Genomic DNA, 22,312 nt, shown 5'->3' with positions numbered 1-22,312 from the left:
GATTATAAAATGATTAAGTGGCAAATAGGCCCTCCAGTCCTTATATGAGTGCACAGCAGCATATTTTTAATCCATACTATTTCTATTCAAAAAAAGTGTATTATATAAGTACAAATAAAAAGTTTAACCTCAAAGGTATTTAAAGACTTCTCACCTGTACTACTTGATGGGCATTGGTGTCATTAAGGACCAGTTCAGTAACTGCAGCACAACAGGCTAAAATAAATCACCAAAAAATTACCTTACCCTGCTCCTATACATGAAAGTATTCATCAGTTGTGTGCTTTTTGAGTTTTAAAATAATATTTTAAATTAATTCGCTAATCCTTTTACATTTAACACTTTATGTAATCTGGGGAACACTACAGACTGAGGAAAATAAAATGTCTATGACTCCATACCTACCTTGCTATATAGGACAGTCAGCATATGTATATCTGTAACAGAAGCTACTGAATTTATTATTTAATTGATCCATCAGTCTTTGATTACCATTTAATGCATTGTTTAGGCACAAATAACTTCATCCATATCAGGGGTGAGCTTCAAAAATTTTAACAAGGGGTTTTCTGTCCGCTTGCTGGGTAGACGTGGCCATGGTGGGCGTGGCCTAGTCAGCCTCCTGCACCACGGTGGAGGGGGCTTTTTGCCCTCCCCAGGCTTTGGAGGCTTTCCTCGAGCCTTCAGGAGGGCGAAAATGGCCTCCCCGGGCTCTGGAAGCTCTCTGAAAGCCGGAAACAGGCCCATTTCCAGCCTTCCTGAATTTCCAGGAGGCCCGTTTTTCACCCTCCTCGAGCCTCAGCATGCACACTGCACTTACCTCCATCCAAAACGGGCCGCATCAGGATTCCTGGGAGGGGTCAGCCTGGAGTGGGATTTGGGGGTTCTCCGAACTGCACAGAATCTTAACTAGGGGCTTTCCTAAACCCCTGCGAACCCCCAGCACCCACCCTGATTCATATAAATCATCGTAGGACTACTGTACCTGCTTGAAGAGAAAATGTATTTTCTTGTATTTCATGAGGGTTTAACTCTTCTGATAAATGAAGCTGCTGGATTCTCCCAGCTATGTTTGCACTAGATAAACTCCCAATAGAAGAACAATCCAAAAACAGACTTCGTTCCCTAGAAAAAATACAAGAAACAATCTGCATTTATCTCTAAGCTTATCAACAATTAGAATCATGAATGCTTATGTTCTGTGCATCCTTGCACATTATGAGTCAGTATGATGTAGTGGTTAAGGTATTGAATTAATACTGGCAAGACCATGGTTCAAGTCCCTAGTCAGTATGAAAGTTCATAGGGTCTGTTAGGGTCAGAGAGGGCTGCTAAGAAGGTTTGTCATCCCTGCATGATTCGGAAAGGCAAGAAACAGAAGAATGGACAATCAGAGCCTGGAGTGGCTGTATTATGGGCTGAGCACCAATATGGATCTCTTGCCAACGCATCACAATCTGGAATTTTTAAAGTTAACTCCAGAAATGGGCAGGAGCAGCACACAAGACAAATAGCTTAATTTACCATGGGAATTGTCCTAAAAATCCTTCTCCAAAGCAAGACTAAACATGGATTCCATGGGACTGTAGGGCTCTCTGAAACAGACATCCTGAGTTAAAAACAGCAATTCTAAAGAAAAAGGGAGTTGAACTCTATAGAAAAGATTTACCGTATTTGCCGGCGTATAAGACGACTTTTTTGCCCTGAAAAACATGCCTCCAAGTGGGGGGGTCGTCTTATACGGCGAGTATATAACAAAGGTCGTCTTATCACGCCGGCAAATACGTTGTTGTCACTCGGTGCAAGAGCGACGGAGGCGGAGCTCCGCAACTTGCGAAGCCCCTTCAAGCCCAGCCGGAGTCTCTCTTCTCCTCCCCCACCCACCCACCCACCCACTCCGCTCGTGCGAGCGGACAGGCAGGCTCCAGGCTTTGCCCCCATCCCTCACCTCCTTCCATCCCCCTCCACCACCCCCCCAGTGGCAGAAACTTCACCGCACGTGGGGACGAGTGGAGGGGGTGGGAGAGCAGCGACGCAGCTCAAAGCTGAGAAAGCGCCATCCTTGCTTTTGTGCTTCGGGAAGAGTTTGTGTTTTTGTTTTTGTTTTTCTCCCAGGAATGGGATGCTGCTCGTGCGATTTTCTTTGGGAATTTTTCTCTTCCCGGTTTCAGCCTTTGCTCGAATCCTCCCCCGATTCACTTCTGGAAAGGATGCTTGTGTAATTCTTTTCCTAAGCGTTGCTGGGGTGGGGGGCAGTGTGCAGCGTGAGCGAGAGGCTCTTTTCCTTTTTCCCTGAGCGCAAAACCGTCTGCCTTCTTCTCTCTTGGATGGACCGAGCAAGGCTAATAAGATAATAATAAGATAATAAGATAAGATCCTAAGCGCGTTGTGGAAACAGATCTGGATCTCATTGGAGAAAGGTAGCAAATGAATGAACTGGACTTTTGGCAAGTCTCGGGGTAGGAACTCGACGCTTTCTGGAAAGTTAGTGAGCAGGAAAATAGACATCCTTTCCGCTTTCTCCCAGCGTGGGTATTTCATTATCCCTCCCTGTAAGAAGTAACAACCACAAAGCCAAGGGAAAAAACGATGCGCAGGAAAAAGCCACAGTAGGAAGCAAGATTTCTCCCCCCAACCCCTCTCTCTGAAATAATTAATGTCGCAATCAGTGTGGTGCACCCTTGGAGACAAATTGGTTGGGGAGGTGGAAAGATATTAAGAAACAACTCGACTGTTTTTCGTCCAGTTTTATTTTTATTTATTTATTTTCCCTGAAAAAGCAGATCGCTCAACGGTGTCACAAAGAAAGGGAGAGGAATTGAGTGCCAGCCTGAGAAAGGCGAAGCTGCCTCTCTAAAGCATTTTGGTGGCTTTGTAAGTTTGGGGGAAAGGGGCGGGGTGTCAATCAAGAATTATATCCAGAATACCCCAAGTGTTACAACTTACCGTATTTGCCGGCGTATGACTTTTTGCCCTGAAAAACATGCCTCCAAGTGGGGGGTCGTCTTATACGGCGAGTATATAACAAACTCTATATTTTGAGTGGAAATGTTGGGGGCTCGTCTTATACGCCCAGTCGTCTTATACGCCGGCAAATACGGTAGTTATATATGTATGGCAAGTCCCAATATAGGATTAAATCTGGTCAGATATTGCCTCCTGTTGGTTTGTATAAGTAATGAATATTCTATACAGATTTATTTAATAAATTCTGGTTCATTAATCTCTTCCCCCTAAAGAAATTGCTATATAGATACTTCATGAAATTTATGTCTGCATTTCTATAAAACAATATCATTCAAAGACAAACGTATGTTAATAGGAATTGATTTTCACATGAAATCAAACTGAATTCATTGAGGAAAAAGTAGCTTGGAAGTTTGTATGTGAGTATACACATTCTCTCTGCTGTTACTATAGATACATTCAGAACCCTACCCTTGCAAAATATGAAGGAGTTGTTTGATTCCACCCCAAATTCGAATTTCAACACTGGTATCAGGATCTTCGCAAATCTGTACAAGAATCCAAACTGTACTCCAGAGTAGTTTTAGATCATCAGAATGGAGCAGACTAAGCAAAATAGGCACTCCTTCATACAACTTGATTTGTTCCTTGACTTGTGATTCCACACAAAGGAGGCGGAGTAATTCTGCTGTCAATCTGCAAAAAAAAAACCAAAAAAAAAACCAGCAAACATTCTTAATTCAATAGTTACAGATAGCATGCTTGCTAAATTATATAAATTCTCAATTTTGGCCTACTTTCTCAATGTAACAAAGAGAGAGTAATGCATTTTATTTAGCATCCTAAAAGTGAGAGTCACACATATCTTGTGAGCATATTGTTCAAGAGAGCAGGTACATTGCAACACAGTAAACTAGTTTCTGTGTTAAGATGATACTATTTAATAGACGGAACTAAGAGAACCTCTACCCTACTTGATTATATCAGATGGGAAGAAAAAACTGGAAATTTCAAATAGCCAGGCTCTATATCTGTGATGGCGAACCTAGGGCATGTGTGCCCAAAGTGGCACACAGAGCCATCTCTCCGGGCATGCCAGCCATCGCCCGTGCTCTTTCAGGTTCCGGCCTGTGCATGCTGAGCTTCTGGTTTCCGGCGTTCCTGCCAGGCACGCCAGGGAGCTGTTCTTCCGTTTTTTGACTCGTGTGTGCGTGCATGTGTTCCTTTTTCAGCATTCGGTGCCAAAAAGGTTCGCCACCACTGCTCTATATCATGAAGAATTTAACAGTAATAACCAGCAGCTTGAATTGCATCTAGAAACCACTAGTAAAACTTATCCAGAGACCTTGGGAAGGGTGGTTATGGACTCCCCTTCAGTTACATTTGGTTTTACAACTAAGTAGCTTGTTCTTCCAGTCAGCCAAAATTTCTTTTTATATGTACTATTTTTTTTAATCTGTAAGCCACACAGGTTTGCTAAAGAATCAGGTAGCTCATAATCGAATGGATGGATAGATGAATGGATGGATATAGATAGGTATACACATAAAAGAGATAGAGATAGAGACGGAGAGAGATTCCATCTGTCTTTTTCTCTAATATAGGTATCCTAGGACTTATGACCACAACACGGACCAGAATTTGTTGTAAAATGAAGTGGTTGTTAAGTAAGTTGTGCCTGATTTTACAACTTTTTTTGCCACAGTTGTTAAAATAATTGCATGGTTGTTAAGCAAATCCAGCTTTACCCACTGAGTTAGCTTTTCAGAAGCTGACTGGTAAAGTTGTAATAATATAATCCCAGGATGCAACAATGATTGTAAATACATGTCAAGTACCAAGGAGCTTAATTTTGATCTTATGTCCATGAGGATCCTCCAATGATTGTAAGTGTGAGTACAAGTTATAAATCACTTTTTTCAGTGCCATTATAATTCAGAATGGTTGCTAAATATAAATCAAGGACTACCTGTAAAGAAATTAATCTAAAAGTACTACTTTATATTAACCTATTCTTCAAACAGCCAACTCAGTAACTGCTTGTTATAATGCTCAACGGATATAATCAGAAGCAGTCACAGGAATGGAGGCTCTTGTCAAACTGATTAAAGCAATCTCAGGAAGTCATTATGAAATGGTACCTGTTTTGTACATCTGTGCAATATCACAATGCATGTACAAAAAACTGACTGTGGCCCCTTCTGTAGGGAAATTCCTCCCATACTCCTGCATGTTGGTCAGTATGTGTACGAGGAAAAATCCCAGTTGCTGGGAATTCCTGTCAAATTTGATGCCTTCCATTCTAAGGATGGAAGCCTCCTCCCGTTGAGTCGCAGGCCTTGTTTTGCATTGAGATATCTCTTGGGTGGATCTTCTATGGTGGCAATGGGTTACCCAGTAGCCCCTGCAATTTCAGTAGATGCCTCTGGGGTTGGGGATCTCCTTTGTTCATTAGTAGTCTCCTTTTGCACCCCTACCTCTCCTGCAGAGCTAGCCAGGGTGCCCTGGATCCGCATGCCATGGATGGCCTCCCTCATGAGGTTCATAGCTTCTGTCAGGAGTTGGTTGGGCTGTCTAGGGCTTTTTCCAATTCATCATCGTCATAGAGGTCTTCTATCTCCTGCTTCCAGCTGGGTCAGCGGGTCCCACAGGTGAGGGTGACATCCTTGGTTCTGCCACCCTAGCCTTTCTTCTTCCATCTTGGCTTGGCAGTGGAACTTGAGGCAATGTTCTCCTTGATCCAGGCATTGAGGGCCTCCTCTGCTTGCATTTTGGGGTAGGGTTTCTCCCCCAGCCTTCAGCCTCTTCGTGGTCACTGCCCTGGGCAGACATGGTGTGCACAGTCCCCATGGTAGGGCTGTTACCTCTCCGGTTTGACCTGTGTGCTGTTCCTGCCTGATGTAAGGTCTTGCCTCTCCAATCTTCCCAAGAAAGCAGGACTCTTGAAACAGCAATTGTTCCAAAAGGAGTTTTTATTGAAAGGCTTGTGATAGCAAGAGGTCTAGGCAGGAACTAAATGTTCTCGTTTAAAGAACAGCAATTTAAAGCAGTGTAAACAAAACCCTTCCCACAGTACTGCAATACAGGAAATGGAAACTCAAAGCCCAGCAATGCAGGAAACAGAAACAGAAACTTCATATAGAAATCTTTCCAAGCAGGAAATAGAAACAGAAAATTCAGATAGAGATCCCTCCAATCCTTCCTCCTCCCACCAGAATGCCAGCATCCCAATAGAAATATATGGGATCTGACTGTAATTAATGCAAATCCAAAGGTGAACATGGGCCTTTCTTGCCATGATTGCTACCTGCTCTTCTAGCGAGAACCATGAGTCCAAGAGGATTCCATATTGCAACAGAGTCTGATTCCATCTAACTCAACAGAATCAAAATGCCCCCAAATAATTGCACAATTCAGCTCCTATAATGTCCACTGGTTCTGCCCAAAGGCCGTAATCCAATGTAGAGAGACTGTGAGATATGCAGGATACTCCTCATGGCAACCCTACAGGTGGATTCCAGTATTACTCCTTCCAAAGTGGGACAAGGTCACCTGAAACAAGACTTCTGAACAGACTATAATGAATGGGGAAATAATAAAATTTTATCACCTTTACCATCATGAAGTAGGCTCCAATAATAGCTTTAGAGCATGTTTAATTGTTTTACTCCTTGTTGTTTGCCAGTGACATCCTAAGCATCTCTTAACCTCTTAACCTAAGCATCTCTTAACCTAAGCATCTCTTAACCTTTAGATCCCTTAACTCTTCTGTATAGCACAGAGAGTTCTATTAACTATCAGTGCAGAGAGGTTGCTTAGGTGCAATTTAGTCCAAAGCCAGAACTATTCTCTCATTCCAAGCAACTATCAAGACTTCGGCTAGATTATATAGCAGACACCCTGAACAACCCCAAGCTCTCTCTGATAAACCATTTGTCCTCTGGGTGGACCAATCTAATAGGCCCAGTCTCTCTGCAGAGGGGGGTTGCTCCAAAGAATGATAGGAGGTAACAGGAGAGAAAACAACATTTTCTCCAAATCCAGAGCACCCTGCTGCTGTTCTGACATAAAAAACACATAAGGTAAATGACCACTATAACATTGGGCCCTGGGTGGCTTGGAATAGTCATATGGTTATTATGGTGGCCATAAACTTCTCGGCTATCTGAGACCCCATGCCCAGAAAAGTCAAATGAAGTCCACTCAAGACCATAAACTTGGAGAACTGCACTACCAATCAGCTACAAAGTCAAGAAGCTCAGGCAGCAGGTTGCTACACAATATGGAAGCTGGTACAACAACAGCCATTAGCATCCAACTTAACAAAAGGGTTTCTCATGCAACAATCTGAAGGGAAGTTCTTCTGAATGCCTCCCAATTATCTGGGATGACCACTGCCACTTCACTGCTTCTACCCTGGCGTTTTGGCTGGTGTCACACCTGGAATACAGAGGAACACCTTAAAAACTGGAATCTGCCTGTCTTATCCCAGCCAGTTCTTGGTAATGAACACAAGTTGGTCTTTTCATCAATGATCAAGTTGTAAATGAGGGTGGCTTATTGTAGACCAATTTTATTCAGCAGCAGCACCAATAATGCAGGGCTATTCAAGGTCTGCCATCTAAGGGGCTGGAATGGACCATAGGAACAAAAATATTTTATTTACTACATTGGGATTCTAACATTCAATTAGGAGCTGACAGCACTGCATTTAATATTCCTTCCTTCTGTTTTTTCTCATAACAATCCTATGAAATTTTGAGGGTTAAAAAGAGGTCCCAAATCACTCATTGAATTGCTAGGGCACATTTGAAACCAGATCTTTGGAGGAGGGCGGAGCTGCCGTCGCAGCTGTACGATGCACGATCTTCATCCTCCAAGATCATCGTTGATATCTCCGCTGCTGGACGGTCCCGACAGACCTAAACCGTCCCGTAGAGACGGTGATCGATAAGGGCACGTCCTGCTGATCCCAGGGACATCACAAACTCCCTGGTTGATCCAGGAAAAGCCCTTTTTGCCGCCGGCGGAGAGGCAGCCATTCAAGCTGCTGAAGCTGGGACAGCTCCGGAAGGAAGAGATCGGAAGAAAGTGTGTCAGCTTGGTGAGATGAACTTTTGCTTATTGTTTTTTAGAGAGAACACCCTGAAAGATTTAAAGAGGAATTAAAAGTGAAAAGAGCTTAAGCGGCAAGATTAAGCTAGTTAAATTGAAAGTTTCTTTTTTCCCCTTTTTATTGGAACTTAGTAAAGCTTCTTAATTTTAAACTGGACTGGTCTTTTTAAATTCCCTATTTTTTTTTTTAACAATTCTCTTGAAAGTCTGCTTTGATTAAGACTCTCCTTTCTGATTTGAGATTTATTTTTTTAAAGAAAAAGAGGAAAGAAAAGAAAAGATTTTACTTTTTTTTCTCTTGTTCCTGGCTTTGGATACATGAGGGGGAAGTGAAATTGAAGAAAAATAAGTAGCACTGCCATCTAGAGGTTTGGATATACTGTTTTCTTTTTTCTTTTACTTGTTTATGTATACTCAAGGACTCTGAACTTTGCACTGAAAAAGATAGTGGGATGAGCATGGTAGATTGTTTATACAGGTGCTCATCTGTGAAACTATAGATAGCTGGAGTCGAAGTTGAAAGAAAGAAGATTGAAATGACCTTGAAAATACTGGAACTGGAAAGTCTGAGTTGATTTACTAAAGAGCCTTGGATATGTAGTGGCAGTGGCTTGCTTTCTATTAGAATTGTTTGCTATTTCTTACCTTTTTTTTTACTTCCCCTCTAGCTGGATTTTTATATTTGGTATTTAACTTTTTAACCCAGGAACTAGAATGTAAATTTCTTCTTTTGCTCTTTTTGTTTTTTTTTACTAAGAGAAATACATAGACTATTATTTCTTTTTTTCCCTTCCCCTACCTCTTTTTCTTCAAAAAGAACCTTTTTTATCCTTTTTCCATATCTTCTCCCCCCCCCCCCATATTACTGCAACTAATTGGATTAAGGTATACAAGTGGCTGAAATTTTTTCCCCCTTTTTATTTTTTGGAGTGGCAGGTGTCTGCCTTTGCTCCTTTTTTTCCTTTCCCTTTTTTTCCTTTCTCTTTCTTCTTTTTACAGATAAGTATTACAAGATGAGCAGAAAGACAACAGCCCCAGCTTCCTCAATACCAATAGCCTCCTCTTCACCATCTGGAGGACAACGATCAATACAGACAATGCTACAACAGGAGAAAGAGAAGGAAGTGACATTGCAGATGATTATGCAAGGAATCCATAAGATTGAAAGGAGAATAGTGAATATTGAGCAAAGAGCTGAGAATATTGAGCAAAGAACTGAAAAGACAGATGAGAAAGTAGAGAACATTCAACAGATGATGATGAAATATGAGGACAGAATTAAGAAAATTGAAGAAGATATACAAAGGGATAAGAAAATAGGAGATATTGACACTCGATTGAGTGATATTGAGAAGCACAGATGCGAACCATTAGGATGGGAAATTGACAGATCAGAATTCTATCTAAGATTTCAAAATGTAGAAGGAATAGGTGAAAACCTTGCTGAAATAATGATAGAAATACTGGCAGAAGCGTTAGAGATAACCAAAGAGAAGATGATGGATGGGATGGATGAAGTGTTCCGTGTATATACACGATACGCAATGAGAAACAGACTACCAAGAGAAGTTCATATTAGATTCACTAAAAAGATTATTAAGACATAGATACTACAGGTGGCAAGAGAGAAAACCTTAGAGTACAAAGATAAAGAAATTGTGGTGCTGAAACAGGTATCAAGAAGAGTAAGAGAGATGAAAAGAGAATATTTATTTTTGACTAAAGAGTTACTTAAAAGAGGAGTAAATTACAGATGGCTGATACCAGAAGGCCTTTTGTTCACCTGGCAGGAACAGAGACACAGAATTGACACAGTTGAAAAAGCTGAGTTATTCTACTTAGAATATCTTAGAGGAAAGGAGGAAGACACAAGAAAAGAACAGTCGTTAATTGAATTTCAAGAGGAGTGTACAGCAGTAATTGAAAAAGAGAAAGAAGAAGATGCAGTAGGTGGTGTACCCAGAGAGCAACGAGAACTAAGATCTACTAGAGCAATAAAACCCTCTTATAAAGCTTAATATGGATGAAAGAAAATTGATTACGATTAACATAAATGGGCTTAATTTGGCTACTAAAAGAAGAAAAGTATTTCATTAATTAGATAAATTAAAATTTTACATAATTTGCTTACAAGAAGTACATATCAAAAAACAACACAAATATATATTTAAACAAAAGAAAATTAGGGAAATTATTCACATCGCTGACACAAAGTAAAAAAAGAGGTGTAGTCTTATATATTAGAGATACAATTTTGGCAGAACTAATTTATACAGATGACGATGGAAGGATTTTGATGGTGGAAATAATGGACAATAATGTTAAAACACTTTTAATTGCAATCTATGCTCCAAACAACAATTAAGAAGAATTTTACAGGAAATTACATATGAAAATAATTGAACTGGACTATGCTAATATTTGTATGATGAAAGATTTCAATGGAATAATTATCGGTTGGATTACAAAATGCAGAAATCAACAAAGAAAACTACCAAAATCTTTCTTTCAAATGATAGAAGAAGCAAACTTAAAAGATGCATGGAGAGAGAGAAATGTGGAAAACAAGCAATATACTTTTTACTCAAACAGACATGCATCATGGTCTAGAATAGACATGATATGGATGTCAACAGAATTACTTGCTAACATACGAGAAATTGAAATAGAAACAAGCACTTGGGCAGACCACAACTCAATGACAGTCATTTGGAAAGGACAAAAGAGGAGATCTAGATGGACTTTAAATAATATGAAATTAAAGGAAAAAGACTTCAAACAAAAAATAGAGAAATAATTGGTTTTCTTTTTTGAAGAAAATAGAAAAGAGGATACATCTTTACAGAATCTCTGGGACACGATGAAGGCCTACACAAGAGGCTTGATAATAGACTATACAAGGAAAAGAAACAGAAAACCGAAAAAGACTTTCAAAACATTGGAAGATGACTATAAAAGACTGGAAAAAGAATTACATAAGTCCCGGCAAAAAAAAAGACATTAAAATTAAAATGGATATAACTAAACATAAAATGGGACTAATGGAAAAAGAGGAATTAGAACAGAAAATTAAAAATGCTAAACAGAATTACTTTGAAGATGCAAACAAACCAGGCAGATGGTTAGCCTATAAATTGAGAAAGGAAAGAGAATCATGAAGGATTAGTCAATTAAAAAATGAAGGAGGACATGTTTGCTATGGAAATGAGGAGAAGAAGAAAATTATACAAGATTACTATGGAAAATTGTATTATCAAGAAAATATTCAAGAAGAAAAAGTTAAGCAATATTTACAGAAAGTGAATTTATCCCAGATACCCAAAGATATTGAAACAATGCTAGAAGGGAACATGGAATTAACAGAAGCTTTTAAAAAACAGAATGTTGGAAAAGCACCAGGTCCAGATGGATTGCCAGCAAAATTTTACAAGACCTTTCAGGAAACATTGAATCTTCCCCTATTTGAAGTCACGAACAAAGATGTCAAAGAAGAGAATACCCAAAACATGGTCAGAAGCATATATTACACTTATACCGAAGGAGGATACAGACCTGCAGCAAGTTAAAATTATAGACCTATATCCCTACTAAATTCAGACTACAAAATTTTTGCTTCAATCTTGGCAGAAAGACTGAAAAGATATATAAATAACTTTATCCATGCTGATCAAAATAGATTTCTGTCAAAGAGACAAATCAAAGACACTTTGGAATACTATGAGGCACATCCTGAGAAGCAAATACCTTTGATGTTTTGACTCAGAAAAAGCCTTTGACAATGTGAGGTGGCAATTTATGTTATTGCAATTGGAACAAATGGGCTTTGGTAAAAAATTCAATCAAGCAATTGAAACTATATATTATGAACAAACTGCAAATGTTATGGTAAATGGAGAACTAACAGAATCTATAGATATAAGAAAAGGGACAAGGCAAGGTTGTCCACTGTCGCCCCTGCTGTTTGTGTTAACATTGGAAGTGTTGAATAGGAATATTACAGAAGATAAAGAAATAAAAGGAATGAAAATCCAAAAGGAAGAGCATAAATTGCAAGCTTTTGCAGATGACCTGGTATTTATATTAGAGGACCCGTTGGAAACAGCACTTAAATTAATAGAAAAGATAGAAGAATATGGAAAAGTAGCAGGTTTGAAAATAAACAAAGATAAAATATAGATATTAACAAAGAATATGTTAGCAAGACAAAAGAGTTGGAAGAAGTTTTAGAAATACAGGTCACAAATAAGGTTAAGCATTTAGGGATATATATTACACCAAGGTGCAGCACACTGAAGGAGGATAACTATCTTAAACTCAAACAGCAGATTGTGATAGATTTGGGAAAATGGGAAAACTTACAACTATCACTGATTGGGAGAATATCTACAATTAAGATGAATGTATTGCCTAGAATTTTATATTTATTCCAGACAATTCCAATTCGACTAGGGAAAGAGTTTTTTGAAGACTTAAATAGAATTGTGCTGAAATATATCTGGCAGGGTAAAAAAGCAAGAATAAAACTAAAACTGTTACAAGATGCAAGAACAAGAGGAGGGTTTGCCTTGCCTAACTGGGAGTTATATTATCAAGCAACAAATTTGATGTGGGTAAAGGAATGAATAACATTAAGGAACAGTAGATTATTGACTTTAGAAGGGCATGACTTGCTGTTGGGATGGCATGCTTTCCTTTGATACAAGGGAACTAAAACACAGGGGTATTTTAGAAGACATTACATTAGAGAGGCATTGTTTTTGAATTGGGAGAAGATAAAAAGACAATATTACTTAAAAATTCCATTATGGATATCTACTATTGAAGCTTTTTCTTATCCAATAATATATAAAAAGGAACAAACAGTTAGATATGGTGAGATATTGAATGAAAAGGGTGAACTTAAATCTATGCAAGCATTGGAAGAACAAGGTGTAAAAATGAATTGGTTTTCATATTTGCAAATACAATCTAGATTTGGCAAAGATTTTAAAACAGAAGGTATTTATGAAAAGTTGACTGATTTAGACAAAATTCTGATGGGTACTGAGGAAAAGGTAATTAAAAAACTTTATGGACATTTATTAGAATTTAAGTTGGAGGAAGAACAAGTCAAAAAAATGATGATTGTTTTGGGGGAAAATTTTGGATATGGGATTTAGAGAAATGGCAAAAATTGTGGTCTCAAAATTATAAAATGACAGTGTCAACTGCATATAAAGAACATTTGTATAAGATGTTTTACAGGTGGCACCTAATAAGAATTGCGAGAATGTTTAAGAACAAATCAGATAAATGTTGGAAATGTCACCGGATACCTAGTTCATATTACCATATGTGGTGGACATGCTCGGATGCAAAAAGATATTGGACTAAAATCCACACATGGTTGGAAAAAATGATAAAACAACACATAGACTTTAACCCAGAGATCTTTTTATTGGGAATTATACTGAAAATATACAATAAAGAGCTGAAATATTTGATTGTAAATGCACTAACAGTGGCTAGAATTGTATTTGCTAAGAATTGGAAAAATGATAAAATGCCAATGCACGAGGAAGTTATTAAGAAAATTATGGACTGTGCTGAAATGAGTACATTGACATTTAAAATTAGAGAGCAAGAAGACAAGCAATTTTATATGATATGGGATTTGTTTTATCAATGGTTGGACAAAAATGTAATAGATTAGATAATTTTATAATAGAAATTCAATAGATTGATATAAAATACAATATAGACATATATAACCATTGGATGAAAGTACAATATAAATTTTAAAATAAATTTGGAATATCTCATATAAAATGATGGAATAAATAGTTCAGTCATGGATGATTAATAACTGATAAATATATAAGCATATGTTACTTTGACAAGGTGAAAATTATATAAACTGTGAGTAATGACTACGAAAGGATAGCACAAAATATTTGTAACCAACTGACACACTGTATATATATAAAATGGAAGATGGTTTTATGTTTTTATGGTTTATTTGTATAAGTTTGTCTTAAAAAATAAAAACTTTTATTAAAAAACAAACAAACCAGATTTTTGCATTATCAGTTTAACTCAGTCCCTTTCATGGTTAATACTTCCACTAAATATTTCCAATAAGTAAGGTATTACGATATCTCACTATAATGTCAGATTTGGGGATTCCCTCATATTATACTTTAAAACTTTTAAGTGAACAACTTCAGAGATAGAATTCTTTGAATGTATACTAACTAAATATCTGGAAGTCATCAACACAAAAGTAAATTGACATATGAAAATGACATATCCTACCTTTTAGAGAGCAAATCATATTCGTGCAATATCATCAATAAATTTTCGACAACATTCAGCTCACTTATTTTCTCACGACATTCAGGGCTACAATAAAAACATTAGGGAGATTATTTTTGAAAACTGAACTGAATTTGAATATTATCCGAAGTATGTCATTGAATGTATGTTTTCTGAAGTTTCAGAGTCAATAATATATGATTTGCTTTCCTTAAGAGAAATGAAATATTGGAGCCACTGAACCCCAACTTCAGCAATTTTCACTATATTTCCTGGGTTGGCATGGATGAAATTGGGAAAACTATAAGCTATCTAATTCTGGAGCAGCTTCTCCATAATGACCTTGTAATTTATACACACTGAATCTTTAATATGATTAAAATTGGACTCCTGGTCATGGGTAGAGCCCATAATTTAAATGTTTCATAAAGCAGATTACATTATGTCTCTGACACTACTAAGAAATAAAAAAACACAAGAGAGTTGGTACAGCATGCCTGGTAATGATAGCCTCTCCCTTTGAAAGCAAATATATTAGAATACATACACACACACACACATGCACGCACACACACACCTGTTGCCTTTAAGCATGGATCACTGGCTGTCCTAGCTGAAAGACAAGGTAGTTAATCCAGACGTTTGCTTGACTGGCACCTCAATTTTACTTCAACGCTAATGATAGGACATTATTCTACTTTATCTCGAGGCTAATCTGGGAAGCTATGAAATAGTTATAGTCTGTCTCTCTGTCTCTCTTTATTTTTTATTTTATTAAATAAGATACTTTATTTTTTTGACCTTTCAACCAATTTTTACCAATTCTGAGTCATAAGGATAATGCCCAGGTCTGTTCCTTAAATGTTGTTAAGTCTTAAAACAAAATGAATTGTGTATCTAATGAACGCAATATATACCAGGTATATATCTGTTATTGGACTGTGGGAGAAAATTGTGTCTTATCATATTATATTAACATCAATTTTGCAAGTTCCACTCTTTTATTCCATATTCTGTTAGAAGACAAACTTATAACAGCAAGGATCTGTTATTCAAAACCATTATTTTTTCTTGGTGGTAACCTAAGGTAGCTTGATTTAAGATAGCTATATTTAGCTTTCATTTCTTTTAAATACAGTTACTTTAATCCAGATTTTCTCAATCTTTCTATTTTGCTAATAGAGTTACTAATCTTACTAATGCTAAGTAGACATAAATCTGGCTCCAATCTCATGAGATGAGTAAATTGTATACACACACACACACACACACACACACACAGCTAAAATATGTAAAAGATAAGCACATGGGTGACTTGCAACAGTAGTACTTGATGGTAACACAGTTTTTCAAGCCTTTCTACATATAGTTCTTAAGACTGGTCCCATAAAGCACATCCACCCATTATAAAATGTTGACCAATCCTTGCAGTCACATGATTGTATTTTGGACACTTGGCAACTAGTTCACACATATGACTGGTTGCGGTCATGTGTCCATGATTTGCAATGTTTTTATGCTCATTTGTTAGTGATTTTAATCAGTTTTCAGTGTTTTTGCTGCTTTTCTGTAAAAAAAATTCCATTTGGGAGAGTAGATTGAGGCTTACAATCATATAATTTGCTTAATAACTACATAATTCAGAATGCTCCATGATTTGCTTAACAGCTGCCATAAAAACAGTCATTAAATTGTGTCCAGTAAAATGCATGCATTGACTTATAATCATCACAACTTATGATTGAAATTCCAGTCACAAATGAGGTCATAAATTGAGGATGTCTGTACCTCACTTAAACAGTGTAGTTAGACCAATACAAATAAATAAGTAAATAAACAAACAAATGCCCCTCACATTACCCTACACTAATTCAATCATGCATCTTAATAAAGAAATTCTAATTTGTTTCAAATAAGCTGTTTTAGAACGAAGAAAAATATATACTAGATTCCCTAGAGTTATCTACCGACTTATTCGACTGCATTATTACAATTTAAAGTATGGCAAAAGTACATACTAATATAAACAGTATATCCCCCTTGTTCCATCATAGTAACATTATGCATAGTGCAGAAACAAAATTAGAAAGAGAAATCCAAAGAAATTAAAAGGCAAAGTGAACATAGCTTATACCAGTAATATTTAACAGCAATATACAACAAACCATTCTCTATAGTTACCATATTTTCTACTCTTCAAGTCATCTGTGATTCTACCACATTTTTCCATTACTTCATATATTATTTTATTTCTTTAAAATTGTTATCTCTTTCTTCCCTCAGGAAGAAAGTCTTACTACAACTTTTTCCTGTTCCATTTGACCCATTCACTTTTCTTTCATTTATTCTTTTGCAATTCAGTCCACATTTCATTGTCCCTATAGGTAATTCTTGACTTAAGCCCTTAATAGGCACTGAAATTTCTATCATAAATCATGATCATCATAAGTCAAGACACCCATGTAACTGACCCCATTTTATTACTTTATTTACAGCGATCATTAAGCAAATGGCATAGTCATTGAGTGAATGCACTATTTCTAAATAAATTCTGCAGTAGTTAAGCAAATCCATGTATTCCTATTTTTTGCTAGAAACTATCCAGAATGGTCAGAAATCATCAAAAATCACAGCAAATCACAAAAAGGCAAATCAGTTGCCAAGCACCCCAAATGCAATCATGTGATGGGGGAGGAGATATATGCAGCTGACAGAACTCTGGAAATAGGTCATAGGTAGCTTTTGAGGGGTCTGTCGTAACTTTGATCAGTTGCTAAGTGACTGTAAAGCTTGGGTTACCTGCATACGACCCAATTATCTCAACATATTATATTCATACTAAATATTAAACTTTGAATTCAGTCCATATTCATTCACCCCAATTTAATTCTTTACTCTCTCCCTTATTTTACTACAATATTTAATTGACAACAATCATAAATATAAATCTGAACTAAAAGCAGATTAAGAAAATATTGTCACAAGATATACATGAATAAAATTCTTACTGTAGATGCTTTGATATGTAACTGAATGTATAAATTAACACCATTGGAAATAATATTTTATATATATATAAACTGCCCATATACTACAGTTTCATATCTGAAAATTTTCATTTGATGTTGCAATCAACACCTTATTTAAGCATTAATTAATTTAATTACTTATGTGAAAATGCACTCACAGTCATTTCTATAAAAAAATCTGACCATGTAGTTATGTATACATATACATGCAAGCTGGGGTAACATGTTTTGTATGCATCTGTCTGCATATATTTACATACCCAGGCAAATTAGTGTCTGGGAGTATAACATGGCACCTGACACAGCTCAAGAGGACAAACATGCCTCCATTAGAACATCAGAAATAAACACACACAAAAAATGTTTTCTTTTAAATTTATTTGTCATAATCATTAAGAGGACGATGTCATGATAAATGAAAGTAATCAAACAAAGCCAAGGAACTGAAGCTTACCTTTCTGCCAAGCTTGTGAGAGCAAGCAGTGAACCTACTAGCACATTATTTTCTCTAGTTCCTAGTAAATTAATCAAAGTCTGCACAAGCAAAAAAAAAAAAAGGGAAATGTTATTCTAGAAGCTAGTTAACATTGTGTTCAAAAAGTAAGTTTTACATCCATATTTCATTAGAAACTGAAAAAGTTGTAAAATAATATAGTAGACTAATTTAGGTATTTCAAGAAGTAAACCCATACCTCTGTACTGCTTTGCATCATATTAAAAGGAAGAAAGAATACATTTCCCACACATGTAAGAAAGAATAAAATGGTGTATAAAACAGAGAATTATATGCCAACATCAGGCTTGGTTCATGCTTATACAAAATAGTATCAGATCTGCTTCCTATTACACGCTGAAATGTATTTTTATTTTTTGGCTAAGAAGTAAATGCTCTTGGTCGGGGTAGGATTCAAATTTATTAACAACCAGTTCTGTGGGTGTCGCTTGGTGGTCATGTGACTGGATGAGCGTGGTTTGCTGACTGAGCATGGCTTGGTGGTCATGTGACTGGGTGGGCATGGTTTGTATGTAAATATTATAAATATTGATGTAAATATTGGTTTTTTTAATAAAAAAGAGCAACTTTTACTCAAAAGCAGGCAAAGCAGGCAGGCAGATTGAGTTGCTCACAGAATCACAGATTCACTCAGAGATCTATCTTTCTGCCATCGGCTACCTGAGTCTGTCACATAAAATTTGCTTGCAAACAAACCCATTAACATTGATGTGGCCAACCCATGATGCCTCACCTAAAGGATATCCCTTCCATTTTACTAAATATTGTAGACCTCCTCTATATATGCGTAAATCAAGAATAGACACTATCTCATAATGATCTGCCTTCACTGGACCAGGTAACCGATCATTGGGATTACGTCTTCCGGGTTTAATGAGACTAATATGGAATACTGGGTGGACCTTTTTGAACTGTGGCGGTAAGTTCAACTGTACCATAACAGTATTAATCACCCAACTTATGGTAAAACGTCCTATAAATTTTAAATGGACACCCAACTTCAGATATTTGGTGGACAAATATACTAAATCTCCCATTTGAAATGGTGGGTGATCACTCCGTTTCTTATCGGCATGTGTCTTATAAGCTTTAAATGCCTTATGTATAGCTTCATGTACGTCTCTTCAAGTTTCTGTGATCTTCGTAGACCAGGGGGTAGCAGTGGTAGGATTGTCCATCGTCTCAGGTAATTCAGGTACAGCTACGAAATCCATTCCATATACAACCTTAAAAGGGGGGTGTCCTGTGCTACTATGTACTGCGTTATCATATGCTACTTGAGTAAAAGGTACCATGTTTCTCAGAAAATAAGGCCGGGCCTTATTTTCTTTTGACCCCCGAAAAAACGGCTAGGGTGACTTAATTTGTCCTCCCCACGCACCCTCACCTAGAGCGCCCCGTGGGCAGCCACACCTCGTCACCAGCCACTCCTAATGGCTGATCATGGCGGAACGCAGAGAGCTCTGTACGCACGCCAAGCGCCTTTGATGCAGACCAGGGTATGGTTCTGGGTGCAGGCCGGGTCAATGGGCAAGCGGCAGCGGTGTGGATGTCAGCCTCGGTGGCAGTGGGGCATTTTGCATCACACCCACCACCGTTGCTTCCTCTGCTGCTGTTGCATTCCCTTCTGCCCGTGCGTTTGGAGTGCTGCGCATTCCTCCACCGGCAGTGTTTCAGCCGCTTCTCGGGCGGGGAAGCCATAGCTTCCACGGTTCCCGCCAGCACTGGCATCTCCAACAACAGCAGCAGTGGTGAGACAGACCCCACTTCCGATGACAACCGCCTGCCCTCCCGCAGGGGCATCGCTTTGATTGACGACAGCTGCGTCAACAAGGTCCTGCAAGTTAGTGAGTCTTTCGAGGTTGGGTGGGTGGAAGCAGTGGCGGGAGGGTGATGCCATCGTTTCTCTCCTCCCCATGCCTTGCTTTGCTTCCCGCCCCAGAGCTTCGAGTCATGGTCTTGTCCCTTGTATGGTCGGGCGCTCTCCTCTTGCTCCAGCTGCCTGAACCCCCCCCCCCATGGACCTTTTCCCCCTATTTAAGTTTTCTTTACTCTCATTTCCTCCGTCAGTTCCCTAAGAATACAGACTAGCTGGGCAGCTTCCTCCCCACCCCTCCCAGTAGTTTTAAAAAGGGAACCATCTATCCACTTTGCCCTTTGAGCAGAGGCAAACCTTCCAATCCAAACAGAAGAGAAAGGGAATCATCCTATAGACCCTTAGCACCAAGCTTCCCAGAGGATTCTCCCAAAGGATCCACCCCAAAGGAGGATTCACCCCCTTAAATGCACTCCCCTCCTTTGGGGTGAATCCTCTGATGAATCCTCCTTTGGGGTGGATCCTTTGGGAGAATCAGAGGATTACCAGAAATCCTATATCCTAAATAATCTAACTGATTACAGTGGAATTCACATTTAGACAATTTGACATATCTGTGCCTCTAACAACTTTTTAAAAACTTGTCGCGTGTGTCGTATATGAGTACTCATGCCATTGGAATAGATTAGCATATCGTCTAAATATACTAAGACTCCCTTATATAAATGGTCATGCAAAATTTCATTAATGACTGCATAAATACCACAGGAGCTCCCTGTAAACCAAATAGCATGACCCAGAATTGATAGCTACCAAGTCAGCAATTGAATGTTGTTTTCCACTTGTCCCCTTCACGTATACGTACTCGATAGTATGCCTCTCTTAAGTCTAGTTTTGTAAATATCTGTCCCTTTGACAACGTAGCTAACAGGTCTTTGATTAACAGTAAAGGATATAGCGGTTCTACACACACCGCATTAAGACCCCTGAAATAAACATAAAGTCTTAGCCCACCGTCCTTTTTCTCTCTGAATAATACTGAGGCCGCTATATGGGCACATCCAGATTTAATAAACCCCCTCTCCAGATTTTTGTCAATGTACCTACACATTTCATCCAATTCTTTAGGGGTCATAGAGTACATTCGGGGTTTTGGTAATTTCATACCCGGCAGTAGCTCAATTGCAGTCAGTAGAATGATGTGGTGGTAACTGAGCACTCCCACGTTTGTTAAATACCTCAGCCAAATCGGTATATTCTATAGGATACGTGAGTTTCTATGGTTGTTCGCCTAAAGTCTTCACTGTATTAGGTGATATATTCTCTGCTATATTGTCTTCTTGTGGGTTGGGCCCCATCACCAAATGTATTTTCCGGAAACTTCCCTCCCAACGAATAGTTGTACACCATTAACCAAGCCACGATAGCCCCAAAAGCACAGCCTCTGCAATATGAATGACCACCACAAAAGAGATTTTTTCCCCTATGATGTCTGATATCCATCCTCACCATTTCTGTCCTATGTGTGGCAGAAGTATCTCCCAAAATGGAACCATCCACCTGTTCAAACCGTATTAGTTTCCTCAATCGCAGTGATTATAGACCTAACCTGTCCACCACTGCCTGTGTAATCAAACATCATGTACACACAGAATCAATCAATGCCCCAAATGTTAACTGTTGATTTATTCTCATATTAGTAAGAACCACCGAAATGACAAAAGGATGAATGGGCATACTTACCATCGGGTCATCCACCGCCTCCTCCTCCTTCTGGTCTAAAAGTAAAGGCTTCACAGGAATAGGTGGCACTTCTTCAGGGGAGCGCTCTGGTTCCATATTTGCCGCCAATTGAATCACGCCTTGGAACGTTCCTGACTTTAAGATTAGAGCAAGTACTCCCTCTGTTAGGTGACCTCTGTGTTGGTTGGCAACAGTCAAAGGAGGTATTGGACATTTGGCAGCTCTGCGTCCGGTTGTTTACAACGGAAGCAGGTAAATACCCCTCAACCTCTTTGAGGAGGCTGCCTTGATGGGGCAGTTGTTCTAGCTCCCAATAATTCCCTCCGATTATTACTTCCAACCTCATCCTGTCCTTTAAGCCGACGCAACCCAGAATCCAGTTCAATAGCTACAGTATACCAGTCTTGTATCCTTGGTGGAAGACCTCAATACAAACAGGCCTGGCAAAGATCTCTATCCAACCCTTCCTGGAACAGACAGATAATTAAATGTTCAGGCCAGCTTTGTAGGCATCTGGCAGCCCTCCTAAATTCCTGCACATATTCTACTGCTGCCCTACCCCGTTGTTTTATAGACAGCAAGGCATCCTCAGCCTGTTGTATTTGAGAACTATCCTCAAAATGGGACCTAAGGGCCTCCAGGAACAGGGCAACATCAGCTAATACTGTAAAATGTTCTCTGTGCAGATCTGCGGCCCACTCTCCAGCCTCCCTCACCAATACTCCTGTGATGGCCATTATCATGACCCAATGGGAAGGATATAAGCTACCATATAAATCAAGGTGATTAATTACTTGGCCCATAAAAACCGCCACCCTATCTGATGCTCTATCA

At 38.5% G+C, this 22,312-nt stretch overlaps 1 protein-coding gene across 3 annotated transcripts in view; it reads right to left on the bottom strand.

Moving 5' to 3' along the window:
* NEK10 (NIMA related kinase 10) overlaps nt 1–22,312 on the bottom strand; it is a 238,999-nt gene that overhangs the window by 175,767 nt on the left and 40,920 nt on the right. For all 3 annotated transcript variants that reach the window (XM_087946352.1, XM_087946353.1, XM_087946354.1), the window contains exons 10-14: nt 17,860–17,939; nt 14,377–14,463; nt 3,439–3,663; nt 986–1,125; nt 155–216 (exon numbers count right to left, since the gene is read on the bottom strand). In XM_087946352.1, the coding sequence (XP_087802478.1) occupies nt 155–216; nt 986–1,125; nt 3,439–3,663; nt 14,377–14,463; nt 17,860–17,939 (594 nt within the window). The remainder of the gene's footprint in view (nt 1–154; nt 217–985; nt 1,126–3,438; nt 3,664–14,376; nt 14,464–17,859; nt 17,940–22,312) is intronic.

This window comes from Notechis scutatus, chromosome Z, assembly GCF_049901735.1.
Source record: "Notechis scutatus isolate UNSWTSFEM ecotype Mainland chromosome Z, rNotScu1.2, whole genome shotgun sequence".
Taxonomy (NCBI): Eukaryota; Metazoa; Chordata; class Lepidosauria; order Squamata; family Elapidae; genus Notechis; species Notechis scutatus.
The sequence above is the reverse complement of the archived record's forward strand: the minus strand, read 5'-3'. Positions and strand labels throughout refer to the sequence as shown.